Source organism: Suricata suricatta, chromosome 12 (assembly GCF_006229205.1).
Source record: "Suricata suricatta isolate VVHF042 chromosome 12, meerkat_22Aug2017_6uvM2_HiC, whole genome shotgun sequence".
Classification (NCBI taxonomy): Eukaryota; Metazoa; Chordata; class Mammalia; order Carnivora; family Herpestidae; genus Suricata; species Suricata suricatta.
Window position 1 is genome coordinate 84087386 of NC_043711.1, and position 19040 is coordinate 84106425.

Genomic DNA, 19040 nt, shown 5'->3' on the forward strand with positions numbered 1-19040 from the left:
GAGTGGCCCTGGGTGAGAAGAACGCACACAGCCTCCCCCTCTGGAAGGTGAAGAGCTGGGCCCACAAATGTGTGCGCAATGAGTGGACTCCCCACCCCCTGAGTATGATGAGTAAAGCTTCCTTGTGACTTTAGAAGACAATGATATAGACATTTTATGAGAAGAACCTGGACACAGGAGCAGACCCTTTGTGATGCTCCCAGCTACAGGGGACCAAGAAGCCCCTCTGGCCCCTGAGCAAAGCAGCCAATTCCCAAAGCCATTTGTAATCAAAGATGGTTACTCCTTTCTCAAAGAGTGTTGTTCAGGATACGTGGTTGGTCTTTGTATGATGCATATTGAGCAGGATCTAAGGAGCCCTGTGGTTTGTAGACGGGATTCTCCAGAGAGCCCTGTAGAATGGATACGTGTGTGTGCGCGCGCGCGCTAAGGGCTCTGTGCCCCATGCCTGCTTCAACCAGATCCCCACACCCCAGCTTTTATTTACTGGTAATTAGACAAGTGCTGGCCTGACTATTTAATTTTAAACAAGAAACCCAAGTCTAAAGGGTGGCATAAGTGGACGTGGCTGTTGCAGGGAGTGGTAGGAGATTTTACCGGGAGCAAGAAATTCATCTTCCCCTTCTGGGGAGGGCAGATGCCTTGGGGAGGAAGGCACATGGAGAAGGGCATACGACATCTCGGTTCCTCCCAAGGACTCCCTTGGTCTCTCAGTCTTGGGGGAAACGTTCTCATAGTACTCTGCAGAGATCCCTGATGACCTTTTCCTGCGGACACCGTGATTGATGAGGGCGTAGGACCGATCTTCTAAGGAGCTCTGGTCAGCATTGTCCTGCTGGATGGGAGCAGGTGATGTTCCTCTTTCCTCCTTTGTGGAATCTGGCTTCGCTTCAATAATGTGTATTTTTTTCCATGGAAGGCAGAAACACCCTTCAGCAAGGTAGCAGTCCCAGCACCTGGATGTTCTCTGTTTGAAAGTTTGATTTTTCAGAGTCCAGGGTGCCTTTTGAGTGTTCTGTTGCCACCTGTTTTCCCTCAGCAGAGAGTTCCCCATTTTCTCAGTTCTCCTGGGGGCTTCTCCCCAGCCAGGCTCTCTTCATTTATCTTTATAGCTTTATTTTAGTCCAACTTTCTCTTATGGTTGTGGTTTCCATTCCCAGCATATTGTGAACTCCGTGTGAACAGAGACTGTGTCTTATTCACCTTTTCAGGATTTGTATGTAGTTGGAGCTCTGTAAATGTTTGTTGTATAACTCTTATAATTAGCAAAACAAGGATCTTGAAAAGGAATTATTTGTAGAACTGACTCTAACTCAGTAAAACAAATATTTTTAAATGTTTATTTATTTTAAAGAGAGAGACAGAGTGCAAATGGAAAAGGGGAAGAGAGAGACACACACAGAATCCAAAGCAGGCTCCAGGCTCTGAGCTATCAGCACAGAACATGATGTGGGGCTCGAACTCACAAGCTGTGAGATCATGACCTGAGCCAAAGTTGGACACTTAACTGACTGAGCCACCTACGGGCCCCTCTAGCTCAGTTGTAAAAGGAGGATGGGGCACCTGGGTGGCTCAGTCGGTCAAGCACCTGACTCTTGGTGTTGGCTCAGGTTTGAGTTCAAGCCCCAAATTGGGGCTCTGTACTATCAGCACAGAGCTTGCTTGGGATTCTCTCTCTCCCCTCTCTCTCTGCCCCTACCCTACTTGAGTGTGTTCTTCTCTCTCAAAATAAATAAACTTAAAAAAATTTTTTTAAATAAAAGGAGGAAAGTGAGGCCCAATGTGATTGATTTACCCGAGATCACATTAGAATAGGACCAATGCCCTTTCTGACGTTCTATTCTGCAATAGTTCAATTATAAGATTATAGACTTGGACAAAAATAACATTTTCTTGATTTCTAGAACTGACTTTAATGTCTGACTCTGGGTCCCCAGGCTGCCTCCTCATAGACAACTTAATTTCGATGTCTTCAGATAAATTGAGATCCAATCCAGTAATTTTGAGGGTATATGCTTTCAGGCTGATTGGCTCATCTTAGGCCAGTTCAGAGTTCTCCAGACTTCCTGCCTCTTTTTTCCCAGTACTGATCCAGTTCCCAGGGAAATTGTACAACTACCGCTGGCAAGAGTTGAGGTAGGGAGTGTCTACTTTCAGGGTCTCGTAAGGTTCTTGCTCGTACTTAACAGCATCCTCAGATGCCCCCTTCGTGAGTCTGTCCTGTCCCTATCACTTGCCTTCCCCATCCCCAGTGGTTTGTTAGAGAAAACCCCTAAACTTTTGTATTTCCTCCCTTATGACCAGGTCTGTGGTAGGGGAGGCAAAAGCCCACACTGCTCTTTTTTTTTTTTTCTCTGAAACTTTCACTTACTCTGTTTCTCCCTGAGTACTTTGCATCTTTTTTCCAGATAAAGGGAGAAAAAACCAATTCGATCTCTTCTCATCTTTGTAAGTGGTTAGTGTTTCCCCCCAGGAGTGGTAGCCTTTGAATTGAGTAATTCAGAGCTTGGGTCTTATTCGCCATCAGACTGTCGTCACTGCGTTGTGTCCTTCTGTTTGGCTGTCAGTGGGCAGAGGGTTGGCAGATAGGTGTAGCTGGATAGGAATGGCAAATCAGGTGGTACTTGAAGTCATCATTTTGTTTTGTTTTGTTTCAAGTTTATGTATTTATTGAGAGAGAGAGAGAGAGAGAAAGAACAGTGGAGGGGCAGAGAGAGGGATAGAGAGAAGCCCAAGCAGGCTCTATGCTGTCAGCATGAAGCTCAACGCTGGGCTTGAGCCCATGTACTGCTAGATCATGACCTGAGCTGAAGTCAAGAGGCAGATGGCTTAACTGACTGAGCCACCCAGGCGCCCCAAAGTTGTCGTTTTTTATTGCAGATTCTCATACGAGAGGAAATTGGGATGGTCATCTGCCATCTTTAACCTAGTAGATGACAGTACTTTAGATCCTATATTATTTTCTACTTTAGGAAGGACTTCGGAGTCATTGAGTTCTAGCATCAAATTCCTTTCAACATTTCAACCCCAAGTTAGCTGAGGACTTCTGATTTTCTTTCTTTTTTCTTTTTAATGTTTATTTATTTTTGAGAGAGAGAAAGAAAGACAGAGTGTGAATGGGGGAGGGGCAGAGAGAGAGGGAGACACAGAAACCGAAGCAGGCTGTCAGCACAGGGCCGAATGTGGGGCTCAACTCACAAACTGTGAGATCATGACCTGAGCTGAAGTTGGATGCTTAACCAACTGAGCCACCCAGGTGCCCCTGGAGGGCTTCTGATTTTCTGAGTGTTTCTGATTTGCTGATTCAACAAGATTTGTTAGGACAGCACCATGCACCCACACTTCAGGGTCTCCCAAGTTCTAAGCCTTGGAGTGCTCCCTAAGCTGAGGTGTTGGGTGCTCCTGCTTCCAGCCCAGAAACTCCTACTTTATTTAAGATGGCCCCATGATTGGCAACCAGTTAGCTACTTGAAGCCTAAGTCTTATGCAGGGAGTGGTTAGGAGGCCCCTCACCTTATGGTTGTTGTGAAAATAAATAAGATGATGCCTATTGGTGCTCAATAAATATTGGACTCCCAGATTCCAATTCCTTCCCACTGCCTTCTCTTCCAGAACCCTCCATTGTGATATAAGGAGATTCTGAGAGTGAGATTTCCTCAGAACTCAGGGTTTCTAGAAGCTGTTGGTAGGGTATGAGGAGTGGAGAGAAGCTCCTACCTTGCCACCGCAGGGGGCTATTTATTTCTACTATAAGTGGATTCTGTGGGAAGGATTTATGCTCCTACCCTTGAAAAGCAAAGGGGCTAGTTGTGCCATTCGCCCACTCAGGAGCCATGAGGAGATATAGAGTGTCTTATTCATGGAAGATCCTGAAGAAAGAACTGGTGAGGAGTGTCAAGGGTCCTGGGAAGGAAGAGTAGAAGGTTACACAGACAGCTATTTTGAGGAAGGGAGAGGCAGGTGTAGGATGGGGCCCTCCCTGTACCTTTTGGAGGAACAGCATGGCACAAAGGGTAGAGTTCCAGGTTAGGCTTCAGAAAGGCTGAATTCTGAGCCCTTCCCTGCAGACTACTACCCCCTTGACAATGGGCTTATCACAGGCTACACTCTGGGCTCCAGGAACTGTTTTGTATCTACCTTTCCTGCTGTTATGAGATCCAGAGAGAATAAGGTCTGGCAGCAAGACAGAGTGATAGGTTAAATTTATGGACCCTGGAGCCAGACTTCCTGGGTTCAAATCCCTGTCAACTGTTATTCCTGTGACTAATATTAGCATTGGGCAAGTTACTTGACTTGCTGTGCCTGTTTTTCTCTGTAAAGGGTGATGATAGTATCTACTGCATTGATTTATTGTTGAGGGCTAACTGAGCCGATACATAGAGAGGGCTTAGAATATTTTTAGGTAATCTGTACACCCAACGTAGGGCTCAAACTCACAACCCTGTGATCAAGATTTGCATTCTCCACTGACTGAGCCAGTGGGGTGCCCCCAGAATCTTTCCTTCTTTCTTTTTTTATTTTTAAAAAAAATTTTAAGTTTATTTATTTTGAGATGGTGGGGCAGGGAGAGAAGGAGACACAGAATCCCAAGCAGGCTCTGTGCCATAAGCACAGAGCCCAATGTGGCACTTGAACTTATGAACCATGAGATCATGACCTGAGCTGAAGTCAGATGCTTGACCACTGAACCACCTGGGCACCCCTTTTCTTCCCTCCCTCCATCCCTCCCTCCCTTCCTCCCTCCCTCCCTCCCTCCCTCCCTCTTTCTTTGTTTCTTTCTTTGTTTCTTTCTTTCTTTCTTTGTTTCTTTGTTTGTTTGTTTGTTTCTTTCTTTCTTTCTTTTTTTCTCTCTTTCTCTCCCTCCCTCCTTTCCTTCCTTCTTTTTTTCAATATATTTTTTTAAGTTTATTTTGAGAGAGAGAGAGAGAGAGAGAGAGAGAGAGAGAGAGAGAGAGAGAGAGTGAGTGTGCAAGGGGTAGAGAGAGGGAGAGAGAATCCTAAGCAGGCTCCCCATTGTGAGCGTGGAGCCCAATGTGGGGCTCAGTCTCATGAACCGTGAGATCATGACCTGAGCCGAAATCAAGAGTTGGATGCTTAACCAACTGAGCCACCCAGGCACCTGTTTCTTCCTCCCTCCTTCCCTCCTTCTCTCCTTTCTTTCTTCTTTTTATTTTTATTTTTATTTAGGTAATCTCCACACCCAACGTGGGGCTCAAACTCACAACCCTGAGATGAAGAGTAGCATACTCTTCCGACTGAGCCTGCCAGGTGCCCCTCTTTTCTTAAAAATTTTTTTTAATGTTTATTTATTTTTGAGAGAGAGAAAGTGAGTGGGAGAGCATGAGCGGGGGAGGGGGAAAGGGAGGGGGAGACACAGAAGCTGAAGCAGGCTCCAGGCTCTAGGCTCCAAGCTATCTGCACACAGCCTGATGCAGGGCTCAAACCCACAAGTAGCAAAATCATGACCTGAGCTGAAGTCAGATGCTTAACCAATTGAGTCACCTAGGTGCGCCTTGGTGCCCCCTCTTTTCATTATTTATAGGTAATTCAAGTTTTCTCTTTGAATTACCTATTCATATACTTTGTTCATTTTTCTTTTGTGTTATTTGTATTTTTCATTTGATTTATATAATTTTTGAAAATTAAAAAACAGTTTGGGATAGTAATTTTTGTAATAGTTATTCTTTGTAATTTTGGATAGTAATCCTTTGTTGGTTATGTGCATGGCCAATATATTCTTCTAGTCTTCAGTTTGTCTTTTCATTTTATTTATGAGATCCTTACTAACAGAAGTTAATAAAAGTTTTTAGCTTTTGAATTTTTTTAATTATGGAAATTTTCAAACACAGAAGTTGCAATATATGTAGTGATTGCCCCTTAGACATAACAGTCAGCATTTTGCCATATTTTACATATTTGTGTGTGCTTGTGCACAGGTGTGTGTTTGCTGAATCATTTGAGAGGAAGATGCATTTTTTATGACATTTATTAAAAATAATGACATAATTACAGCATTACTATAATATTAAGAAAATTAAAACTAATTCCCTAATATCATCTAATCTCTAGTCATACTCAGTTTCCTTATTTGTCCCTAAATAACGGCATTTACAGCTTACTATGAATCAGAATCTAATCAAGGTTCATACTTTACAATTATTTATATGTCTTTTAAGAAACTGGGTTAGTTGAGGGGTGCCTGGATGGCTCAGTTGGTTAAGCGTCTGACTTCAGCTCAGGTCACGAACGTGGGTTCGAGCCCTGCGTTGGGCTCTGTGCTGATAGCTTAGAGCTTGGAGCCTGCTTTGGAGTCTGTCTCCCTCTCTCTCTACCTCTCCCCTGCTCATGCTCTGTCTCTCTCAGTCTCTCAAAAAAAAAATAAACATTAAAAAAAAAAAAAGAAACTGGATTAGTTGACTTGTAGATTGCTTCACATCCTGGGTTTTTCTCTGTGGTGTTGAACTTGTTTCCCTATCCCCTGTATTTCCCTATCCCCAGAGAGTGACTGCCCTTACTCCCAAATTCATACTGGGATACAGAGTCTGATTTGTTCTCAGTTCCAATTCCAAATTCCCAGACTCAAGGAGTGCCTGGGATCAGCTGGCCCAGCTTGGATGAGTGATTATATTAGTTTTCTATTGCTTTGTTAACTGACATTTTACCCAATTTAGGGGTGCCTGGTCGGCTCTGTCAGTTAAGAGTCCAACTCTTGGTTTTGGCTCACATTGTGATCTTGTGGTTTCACAAGTTCAACCCTGTGTCAGACTCTGCACCAGCAATACAAAGCCTGCTTGGGATTCTCTTTCTTTCCCTCTCTTTCTGCCCCTCTCCCACTTGTGCTGTCTCTGTCTTTTTCAAAATAAGTAAATAAACTTAAAAAACAAAAACATATTATAGTTTAGTGGCTTAAAACAGATCATATTGTCTTACATCAGCTAGAAGTCTGGCATGGGTCTCCCTGGACTAAAATCCAGGTATCAGCAGGGATGCCCTCCTTTCTTGAGGGTCTAGGGGAGAATGCATTTCCTGGACTTTCTAGCTTCTAGAGACCACTCCCATCCCTTGGCTCACAGCCCCCTTCCTCTGCCTTCAGAGCCAGCAATGTTGCATCTGCTGACTGTTCTTCCCTCAGATCCATCTAATTGCAAACTACAGGCTCTTTGTATTTAACTAGAGCTGGGTTGGTGAATATTATACCAACCAACTCTTGGGGAAGGAGGCAACCCCATTTGTAGTAGTTTCCTGTTTCTGTGGCATAAATACTCGCTGCTGTGGCCATTTTTACACCACCAACATGATTTGAACAGGCTTGAAAACTTTCTGAAAATGTAACCATGGCTCTGGCACACCACTGCATGTAATCCTCTCCCGTCTCACCTTGCCAGCGCTGTCCAGTGAGCAGGAGGCTATTAAAAACAGACAGTTTCTACTGATCATGTTTGTTTTGTTTCCACAGAGGCTGTACCGGCTCACCATGGATATCATTGTGATGATCCGAGTGTGTAAAATGTTCCGCCAAGGCCTTGGGGGATTTCGGGAATATCAGATCATTGAGGCTCCTCACAGAAAGCACCCTGTCTTTTCCTTCTGGGATGTAAGCAGCTGTTCTTAGCAGGATTATGACGGCTTGGGGGGGGTGGTGTTTCCAATAAATACACCTACTTCCTAGTCCATATTCTGAACCAACAGAAGACAAAGGGTAAAGCAGATGGGAGACCCAACTGTCACTTTTGTTAACAATGGGACTTACATTGGAGAAGTGACATATCATCAAGTGAGAGGATGACCTAGCACTACAACCCAGAATTAGATAGCCTAGTCAGGGGCAGTGCTGGACCAAGGCAGGTGTCCACTGCGGGACCAAGATCTCCTGCCCTAAATTCACATCAGAGAAGGGTAGAGCAGAATGTGGGTTCAGAGGGACTGAGAAGGAATGATCACACCCAGTTTTTCCTTCCAAAACTCACTAAGGAGTTTAAGTCGCTCCTTCTCAATGTGCAAGGAGAGGGGCCAGTAGTGTTCTACCAGTGCAAATCCCTCCATGTGGACAGAAACACCAGGAGTGGGGAAGAAGCTGTCTCCATATCAGTGGGAATCAAAGGAGCCAGAGAAATCCAGAAGTCTCATTAGAGTTTAGGTTTTCTGAATTCCCACCATTGTTCATCTTCTCTACCTTCTTTCCTGTCTCCCCATTTAAATAAGGGAACATGAACAGGGCCCTGCTCACTCTGGACACCATGCTGTTTATATTTTCTAGAAGGTCCCAGTTTATGCCAGAGATAGAGATATGCCCTTATTAGCTCAGAATATTGATCACCTTCTGTTAACCTTTTCTGGATCCCCAAAGGTGTCTTCATTACCATCCAGGACTCCATAGTTTCTCCCAGACCCTGGATGAACCCTACTCATTTTCCTTTTGTGCCTGGAGTAACTAGATTCAGCCCTGCTACCCAACTGTACCCAGTGATTCAGTCTAAGAAATTGCCCCAAATTGTTTCTGAGGGAGAGGGGTATGGGCAGTGCTGATGGGTGAAAGGCAGTTTTACATTGGTCTCTAAGAGGCCAGCAGGTATGTGAGGCTGAGTTTAAGATGTAGCAGGGAGTTGGGGCACCTGGGTGGCTTAGTTGGTTAAGCGGCTGACTTTGGCTCAAGTTAGGATCTCACTGTTCATGAGTTTGAGCCCTGCATTGGGCTCTGTGCTGACAGGTCAGAGCTTAGAGCCTGCTTCGGATTCTGTGTCTCCTTTTTTCTCTGCTCCTCCCCCACTCACACACTGTCTCTGCCTATTTCTCTCAAAAATAAATAAACATGAAAAAAAAAGATATAGTAGGGAGTGGAGGCCTCTGGATCTACAGAAAGGAAGAGCATGCTCTATATAAAAACATTCAAATTCATATATTAAAATTTTTAAAAATATTTATTTATTTTTGAGAGGAGGAGCAGGGAAAGACAGAAAGAGAGAGGGAGATGCAGAATCTGAGACAGCTCCAGGCTCTGAGCTGTCAGCACAGAGCCCCATAGGGCTCAAACCCACAAACCGTGAGATCACAACCTGAAGTTGGAAGCTCAACCGATTGAGCCACCCAGGCGCCTCTCAAATTCATTTATTTTAAAGACATTATTCTAGCCAAACCAAGTGAGTCTGCAGCCAGATGCTGCCCTGTGGTTTGGCCATAAATTGGGAGGGGATGGAGTGGAAGAATTGGAACCTGAGAGACTGAGGTTCGCTGTCAGGAAGGAAATTCTGACTCAAGGTGTCATCATGCAGTGGTGAAGTGATGGTCCCTGGGGACCAGGAGTCTTTGGTTACCAGAAGACTTGAGCTGATACCTGGGATTTGGAAGTTGAAGGCCCAAATAAGCTTTACCATTGGGGGAGTGTGAGACCAAACAACATTGCCGGAGCAGGGTGCCCTTGAGCAGAGGAGAAGCCTCTCAAGGGAAGCCTATTGGAGTCATATGGCCAAGGGACAGAGAGCTAGGGGGCTGGAGTGTAGGGCTGGGTAGAGAGACCAGTTTTCATCAGAGCATGTGAATCCAGATCTTTCTGAGTACCACTGCTTTCATTCACTGGCCTTGAAAAGCACCACACAGGTACACAAACTACATATGGGGCTGTTGGGTGGGGAGGACCTGAGGTATGACTAAACAGATTGGTGGGGGTTGTGGTTTGGCTCAGGTGGAGGTCAGGGCCTTGTTTGTCCCTTTCCTTCTCCCCACTTGCTCTTACATATCCTTCCCCTTCTCTCTGCCTCTTCCTCTACCTTTCCACAGCCCCCCTGCATGTGTTAGGAGGGTTGGATTGGTTCATCCCTAAGATCTCTTACACCTCCTCCTCCTGGCCATGCTCCAGAAGAGGACTGTTTACTCAGTATGTGATACTTGGGAAGGTTCCTTCACCCCGAGTCCAAAATGGGGGGCTCAGTAATACCTGCTTTGTCCTGATGATGAAATGGAATAAATAAATAAGGAAATGGAATATGCCTGGCTCCTTATAGGCAGTTGGCGAAGGTTGGCTTCATTGGTGCCTCCTTTTTATCCCTTTTTGTCCCTCTCCACTTTTCTGTTTGCTTCTTTCCCCCTCTTCCTTGTCTCTTTCCATTCTTCCTCTCTTTATCCTCCCTCACCCCATCTTTACAATGACACATCATCAATGCCTGAGTCTGGGGCTGAGTTTGGGCTTTTGAGGTAGACATGAGAGGGCCCAGCTGGTAGGAGGGTTCCCATGGCTTCCTGACCACCATGCAGATGGGGATGCAGGAGAGTTTTGATGGAAAATTCTAGGAGCACTGTTGCTGATTATTTTTCTTCTGTTCTTTCCTTTTTTCTCTCCCATACCCCCCAGAAAAGGAAGCAAGGCCGAATCACATTTGATACCATGGACTTTGTTGCAGAGGAGGTATGCATAACTCTGACCTTGCTGCTGGGAATTTTCTTTCTGCATCGTGGCCTGGAAGAACCATGGAGCTGGGTATCAGGACAGCTAGGTTTGGTCCAGGTTCTGCCATCAAGCCAATGTGTCATCCTGAGCTAGCCTCTTAGTTTCCTCATCTATAAAATAGTTGATTTCAGTGATCCCAAGATTCCAGTGCTGACTTCCTGAGGCTGTGAGTGCCCCTGAATGTGTTGTCACCTTTTAGCTGAGCAGAACCAGCAGGGAAGATCTCCTGCACTTGGATCTGTGGACAAACAGCCAAAGGCAAAGCAGAGGCTGTGAGAGGTCCAGGCAGAGGAGAAATAATCAGGTGGTGGGAAAAGCCCAGGCTTATGTGTGAATTCTGGCTCTTCCAAGTTTTCTGAGAGACACTGGGTAACACCTGTCTCCCACGTGGGTGTCAGATGGCCATTCTGGGGAGGGAATGACTCATACCTGGGTGAGGCTTTGGACGTGTGACTTGTTCTCTGAATTTCAAGAATTATTTTCTCCCCAGTTTCTTCTCACCAAATCTTGGATATTAAATTAAAGTTTAAAATTTAATTTAAATTTTTAAGGGGCTTACCTATTTATAGGAGAGATTTGAAGTTCTTACCAGTGGAGACCTGACTTGACCCTGGCCTGGAGTAGCCCAGGTTTTTCTTTCAGGGATTGGGGGAGAATCGCTTTGTAAGTGGTACCAGGACCACCTGGGCCAACCTGTACCCCTCTCCGTCCTTGGAGCCAGGGTTTGGCTTCTGCTGCCTGCCTCTCCTGGGCATGATCTGTTTTCTCATGCCCCATCATGTTAAGACAACCAAATTCTGGATTTGTTTGTTTTTTTTTTTTCAACTTTCCAGACTGGCCAGTGTCTGACACTGGGCATTGACGGTTACCCAAGTGTTATTCTTGAGGCAGGAGAAACTGTGAGAGCCACAGAACTGCAGAGATGGAGGCAGTTCTGTATAGGGCAGTAGAGACAAGAGGGCATACAGGAAAACATCCATTGTATACGCAGGGCCTCTCAGCTTCCTCTAGGAGTTGTGTCTAACTCTGGCTCTGATTAAATAAACCTGCCCTTTGAGTGACTGACTGCTAATGGGCACCTGTTTTCTTTATGGAGTGATGAACTGGTTCTGAAATCACTTGCAGTGATGGCTATGTAATTCACAGAGCCTTAGAATCATGGGTTTTTTAGTATAGCAACTGTGAGACATTGGAAACAATGGGTACATTTCAAAAACATAGTGAAAAAATTGAGTGGGGGGAAAAGCAAGTTTCATAAACCATATCTGAAGTCTGACATTTACGTAAATAAAAACTAAAGCAACCCACTATACTGTGGCTGTATGTATACACATAAGTATATATTAATACATAAAAAAAGAAAGCCCTGGTAGTGGAGAGCAGATCTGGATTGGATTGAGGGGGGTATGGTACAAGGAGATGGTAAGCATCTATATTGTTCTGATTTTTAATGGAAAATTAGTCTTATTATTTGTGTTATTTTCAAAAATTTTATTTATATATAAGAAAGAGACCAGAAATGAGTATGCCAGATGTTAATGGCTAAATCTGGGTGGTGGGATTATGGGTAGTCCTTTTTTTCTTTCTTAATCCTTCCTGAATGCTAGAGGAACACAATGAGATGTAGCTGGCCTGAGGTGAGGGCGGCTGTGAGCCCCAAGAAGCAGGCAGGAGCCAAGTCTCCCTGGCCCTGTTTGAATTATTCATTTTCCCCAGACTTTTTTTTTTTTTTGAGGTCTGAGCTTAGATCTGTGTCTGGTTGTGGGGATTCTAGGCAGTGTAGCATCCCCACTCATCCTTAAGGAGCTAAGTAGGAACTAAGGTGAGGAAACTTAACTGGCAAGTTAAATAACTGAATCAGTTTTATAGGAATCCAGAGAAGGGAGCCTCTAAAGATTGGATGTGGCAAGAGAGATTTCCTAAAAGAATTAGGGCCCCTCATGGGCCCAAAGAAACCGTCCTGTTCATAGAAAGCAGAGGCATCTGTGTTTTGTCATAAATGAACCCTGTAGAAATCTCACTGGGTTATTGATAGTAAGAGAGGACTAGGAAGGAAGAAGGTTGGATTCGGACCTTAAAAGTAGCCAACACTTCCATAGTCTTCACTGGGAACTGGGCCCACTGTAAGCCCTTTACATGTTTTAGCTCTGCTATTTATACAGTCAGGTTCTGCTGTTCTAGGATAAGAAACTGAGGCTTAGGAAGAAATGACTTGTCCCAAGACATACAGCTAGGAAGGAGCAGGCCAAAGTTCAAACCCAGGTACCTGGCACCAGAGCCTGTGCGTTATTAATCACTGAGTAACACTACCCTTCTGTGCGAACGTGTGAGGCTTCAGATCTATGGTCCAGAACTTATCATGTCCCACTTTCTTTTGGCTTCTATGATAACTACTTTTATGTAAGATTAGCTGGCATTCATTCATTCTTTCCATAAATTTTTATTTTGTTGAATGCCTACTACCGAGACGTTATTTTAGAGTAGGGCAAATAAGAGAGATGAAGTCACTATCGTGTTTATATTGGGGCTTATATTCTAGAACACCTATATCTAATGGAACTTTCTGAGATAATGGAAACATTCAGTTGTCTATGTTGTCCAATATAGTATCCAGCAGACACAGGTAGACCTTGTGGCTAGTATGATTGAGGAACTTTTTTTTAAAGTTTTATTTATTTTGAGACAAAGACAGTGTGAGTGGAGGAGGGGCAGAGAGAGGGGGAGACAGAGAATTCCAAGCAGGCTCTGCACTGCTAGCGCTCGACATGCGGCTTGAGCTCACTAAACCGCAAGATCATGGCTTGAGCTAAAGCCAAGAGTTGGAAGCTTAACCAACTGAAGCACCCAGGTGCCCCTGAGGAACTTATTTTTTATCTAATTTAATTTAAATATAAATAGCCGCACATGTGGCTAATGGCTGCCATATTGGATAGTGCAGTTCTAGAGTGAGTGAGTCAGTGTGTTTATGCGTGTGCGTGTGTGTGTGTGTGTGTGTGTGTGTGTGTAGGATGGGGAAATGAGAGATAATAACTACATTAACAAAAAGGAATAAGGTCATTTCAGAAAGTATTAATTGCTTTGAAAAAAAATTATTCAGAGACCTTAGACTGCTGTGAAGGGGACCTACTATTTTTAGGTCAAATGATCCATTAGGGACTCTCTGAGGATGTGATAACATAGAAGCTGAGAACTGAATAAGGAGGAGGAAGCACATATCCATGTGAAAATCCAGGGGAAGGGCATTTCAGACAGAGGAAACAGCCCAAGTAACGACCGCAGGACAGAAGTGAGCGTGGCACCTGCAGGAGATGGGTAGAAAGCTAGAGACTGGAGAATGTGGGAGAGAGGCAGGAGGTGAACTTGTGAGGAGTAGGGTGGGTAGGGAGTCAGACCATGTGGGGCCCCTCGGCTGGGTTCAGAGTTAAGATTATCCTAAGTGCAATGGGCAGCCAGAAGGGGTGTTAACAACTCCAGTGCCACTTTCCTAGCAGATGGGAGTGGTGGGTGAATGGCTAGATCTGTCTGCCCCCTGGTCCATGAGTTCTGGTTCACCAGGGTTAGTTTCTGTAGGTTTCTTTCTTCTTTAGTCTTCTGTAGCATCCTAGGATTTAGGCTAAGGCAAGGGAGGTTTCCCCTGACTGCAGGGTGCAGATGCTAGGGCCTCCTGGAGCCCAGAGAGCCCCATATTGACTCAGAGTGGTCAGTTAATGGCACAGGCAGTATGATCAGGAGTTGGGGATATAGGCATGAGCATGTAGCAGATCTAGGTTATAATCCTGCCCAAGTGTCTTCATCTGTCAAATGGGAATAGTAATTGTGCCTCATTTCTTGAGCTGGGCAAAGATGCAGTGAGATGGGGCATGAAAAATGCATATCCCAATGCTGGTCACACAGTAAGTACTCATTACATGTCAGCCACTTTCATATGGGGGTTGGGAAAGTGTAAAAGTAGGAGTGTGGAGAGTTACCCTCTGGTCCCTGGGGGATTCTGCTAGGTCTTGTGTGCCTCTGGCCCTCTCTCCCCAGGGTCACTTCCCTCCAAGAGCCATGCGGATCATACAGAAGCTGCCTTCCTGGAGGACAGAGCCTGAAATCCAGGCCCTCTGTAACGTCCTGCAGGTTCTGAACAGCTACCGCAACTACTCAGAGCCCCTCCAGCTGCTCCTGGCCAAAGTCATGCGCTTTGAACGGTTAGTGAGGGGCACATCCCTTGGCACCTGGGCCAGGCTGAGCAGGAAGAGCCTTCCAGGAAGGCCATTACAGGTCTTCTGGCATGTCCATGGCATTTCAGCCATGTCTGTCAGTTCACCTTAGTGCTCCTTATAACTCTTGTGCCACAGTTGATCTTCATTTACTGAGAGTCTACCAGAATTAAGGAGACACTGAATCTGGTGAGGCTGTAGTAGGAACCTCAGAAAGGATCTGGTCCAATTCCTTCCTTTTTCAGATGAGGAAACAGGCTCAGATAGTAAAATGACTCATGCTCTGTCACCCACGTATTAGGTGGTAGAACTGAGACTCAAATCCAAGCCCTAAAAGGCACAATGGATCACAGGTGGTTGTACTATGTCCAGATAGGAACTACGGTAGGGGTCTGTGAACTTGGATGGGGAAAAAATTTCTGTTTTTATTAATCTCTAACTAAAATGTATCATTTCCTTTAATCATGAATGTATGTAATGAACCACTGCAGTATTAGCCATTCCTGTGACATTTTCACCAAAAGAAATCACCAATATTACACATTCATGTTGTTGGAAGTTTCTCAAAACTAATTTATATTCCCCACATCTTTGAAATTATGATAGTAATTAGATCTGCTGCTAGATCTGGTTATTCAGTGCCTTAATAAAGATGCACATATGTTGCTATACCACAATTTGGATTTTAAAAGGTAATTTTTAACTGTAATTCTGTCATATTTTATTTTATATATTTAAAACATTCTGTGAAGACTTCACCAGATCGTCAAAGGGTTCACGGCACAAAAACGCACCATGTAAATATCTGGTACTAGAAAAGTCTAAGAGGTGTGTGTGGAAACATTGCCATTTTGTAGGCATTTCAATGGCTTAAGAGGGGCAGCACAGCAGAATCTTTGAGGTAAAACCTGTCTTAAAAATCTAGGATGTAAGGACACTGGAGGTCTTTGCCCTGATATCTTCCTTCCTGAAGGTCACAGTTCACATAATCTCAAGTGATTATGACCTACGCAGGCTTTGTTTCACAGGTAATAAGCCCAAGAGAGGAGGGAACCCTCCGGCTGGCTTGGCCGAAGCAGATTCACAGAAGAGGTGTCATTTGAGTAGGTATATTTGACAAGTGGAGGTGTAAGACAAGAATGTTCCAGGCAGAAGGAACCATCTGCTTTGTTCTAGCTCAGTGAAGAAGAGCACTTGTCTTAAAGTAAGATTCCATAGCCAGCAGAACAGTGTCATTCAAAGAAAAAGAATCATGGAGGTAATAGCTCAGTAATTTAATGCTGCAGCTGCCATTGGGAGGTGTGACCTCGGGGGAGTGACTTAACCTTTCTGAGCCTCAGTATCCTTGTCATTGTAATGAGGATACAAACACAGATTTTATGGTTTTTGTGAAGATGAAGAGGTGGTGATTATTAAAGTCCTCTTTGGCTAATTGATATTTTATTTTACTTTATCTTGTTGTGTTTTATTTTATTTTGTTTTGTTTTATTTTATTTCTTTCCTCTAGTTAACATACAGTGTAGCCTTGGCTTCAGGAGTAGAACCCAGTGATTCATCTCTTACATATGACACCCATTGCTCATCCTGAAAAGTGCCCTCCTTAATGCCCGTCAACCATTTAAACCACTCCTATCAACCCTCATTTTGTTCTCTGTATTTAAGAGTCTTTTATGGCTTGCCTTCCTCTCTGTTTTTGTCTTATTTTTCCTTCCCTTTCCCTATGTTCATCTGTTAAGTTTCTCAAATTCCACACATGAGTGAAATCAATGGGCAAAGAAGATGTCAAACTGTCACTCTTTGCAGATGACATGATACTGTACATGAAAAACCCAAAAGACTCCATCAAAAAACTGCTAGAGCTGATACATGAATTCATAGGAGATAAAATCAGTGTATAGAAATAGGTTGCATTTCTATATACCTATAATTGAAGCAAAAGAAAGAGATATCAAGGAATCTATTTCACTTACAATTGCATCAAAACCCATTAAATACCTAGGAGTAAAGCTAACCATAGAGGTAAAAGATCTGTATACTGAAAACTATAGAAAGCTTAGGAAAGAAATAGAAGTAGACACAAAGAAATGGAAAAACATTCCATGTTCATGGATTGGAAGAACATATATTGTTGAAATGTTGATATTACCCAAAGGAATCTACACATGCAATGCAATCTACATCAAAACAACACTGGCATTCTTCATAGAGCTAGAAAAAACAATCCTAAAGTTCATATGGAACTATGAAAGACCCCGAATAGCCAATGTGATGTTGAAAAACCAAAGCTGGGGTATCACAGTCCTGGACTTTAGCCTGTATTTCAAAGCTTGTAATCATCAAGACAGTATGATATTGGCAGAAAAACAGACACATAGATCAATGGAACAGAATAGAGAACTCAGAAATGGGCCCACAAATATAGACATGCAGAAGAATGAAACTGGACCACTTTCTTATACCATGCACCAAAATAAACTCAAAATGGATGAAAGACATAAATATGAGACGGGAAGCCATCAAAATCCTACAGGAGAAAACAGGCAGCAACTTCTTTGACCTCGGCTGCACCAACTTCTTTCTTGACATGTCTCTGGAGGCAAGGAAATTAAATGCAAAAATGAACTATTGGGACCTCATCAAGATAAAAAGCTGTTGCACAGCAGAGGAAACAGTCAACAAAACTAAAAGGCAACCGACGGAATAGGAGAAGACATTTGCAAATGGCATATTAGATAAAGGGTTAGTATCTAAAATCTATAAAGAAGTTACCAAACTCAACACCCAAAGAACAAATAATCCAGTCAAGAAATGGGGAGAAGACATGAATAGACACTTTTCCAAAGAAAACATCCAGATAGATGGCAAACAGACACATGAATGATGCTCAATATCACTCATCATCAGGGAAATACAAATCAAAACCAAATGAGATACTACCTCACACCTGTCAGAATGGCTAAAATTAACAACTCAGGAAACAACAGATGTTGGCAAGTATGTGAAGGGGGAACCCTATTGCATTGTTGATGGGAAAGCAAACTCATGCAGCCTCTCTGGAAAAGCGTGAGGAGGTTCCTCAAAAAATTAAAAATAGAACTACTCTATGACCCAGCAGTAAATTGCACTACTGGAAATTTATTCAAAGGATACAAAAATGCTGATTCGAATGGGCACATGCACCCCAATGATTATTTTCAGGACTGGGAATTAGCAGATCAGACAGGATTCTTTCAGTTGCAAGTGACACAAAACCCAGCCCTAGGGAATGCATTGGTGACTCATGCATCTGAAAAGTGCTGGATAGTTCTCTAGCTTCCAATTCAGCTGAATCCAGGGGCTCAGTGTCACCAGGACCCAGCATCTGTCTCTCTCTCTACCTCACACATCATTCTCATAAACCACTTTCTCAGCTAGACTCTCCCTCACAGCAGCAAGGTGGCTGCTACAACCAAAGCTCCAAATTTTCCTCTTTCTAGTTTCAGTCCATTGGGAAAGAGAATACTTCTTCCCAGTCTCTCAAGTCACAGCCTTGTGATTCTTTTTCTTCCTTCCTTCCTTCCTTCCTTCCTTCCTTCCTTCCTTCCTTCCTTCCTTTTTCTTTCTTTCTCTCTTTCTCTCTATTTATTTATTTGGGAGTGGAGGGGGGAGAGAGAGAGAAAGAGAGAGAGAGAGAGAGAGAGAGAGAGAGAGAGAGAGAGAGAGAGAACATGACTGAGGGAGGGGCAGAGAGCGGGAGAGAGAAAATCCCAAGCAGGCTCACATTATCACAGAGCCCGATGTGGGGCTTGAACTCATGAGCCATGAGATCATGACCCAAGCCAAGATCATGAGTCAGATGCTTAGCCACCTGAGCCACCCAGGCACCCCGATATGTTCTTTCTGAACCAATTGGCTTCACTTGAATCATCCATGGGTCAGCGATACTCTGATTGTCTGAGAGTCGAGAAAAAGTTTCCCCCCAAATAAAATCAGGGTGCAGTTGGCGGAAAAGTGACCTGATGCCCGGCTGCCAGAGCACTAGATGTCTGCTCCTGGAGACTTGGGTTCCACTGCTGACTCAAGCGTGACTCCAAGCTGGGGTTCCTTGGACCCCTCTTCTCTCATCCCCATAATCTAGGTTGAGCTGGACAGTTTCTGAGGGTTTTTCCAGCTCCAGCTCTAGCTCTAGCTCTAGGAGTCTGTGCTTAGACAAACACTGGCCATGCTCTCTCGTCCCCAAAGTCTCATTTCCTAGCTGAATGTGCCTGCCTTTTCCCATCTAGTCTTTGTTGTCTGAGTCATCTCCTCTTTCTCTTCTTTCCTATCTCCTCTTTAATGCTCCCCGTTACCTTCTGGGTAAAATCCAAAGTTAGCCTAATTTTTGAAGTCTCTTGTGATTAGACCAAGCCAAACTTCTC

At 44.0% G+C, this 19040-nt stretch overlaps 1 protein-coding gene and 1 pseudogene across 2 annotated transcripts in view; one reads left to right on the top strand and one right to left on the bottom strand.

Moving 5' to 3' along the window:
- Positions 1-523: 523 nt before the first annotated feature.
- Positions 524-1086, bottom strand: LOC115274533 (annotated as a pseudogene).
- A 2608-nt stretch (positions 1087-3694) lies between these two features.
- Positions 3695-19040, top strand: part of CNBD2 (cyclic nucleotide binding domain containing 2) — a 51117-nt gene continuing 35771 nt past the window's right edge. For both annotated transcript variants that reach the window (XM_029918009.1, XM_029918010.1), the window contains exons 1-4: positions 3695-3884; positions 7457-7594; positions 10346-10399; positions 14468-14631. In XM_029918009.1, coding sequence (XP_029773869.1) covers positions 3834-3884; positions 7457-7594; positions 10346-10399; positions 14468-14631 — 407 coding nt within the window. In that variant the 5' untranslated portion in view covers positions 3695-3833. The remainder of the gene's footprint in view (positions 3885-7456; positions 7595-10345; positions 10400-14467; positions 14632-19040) is intronic.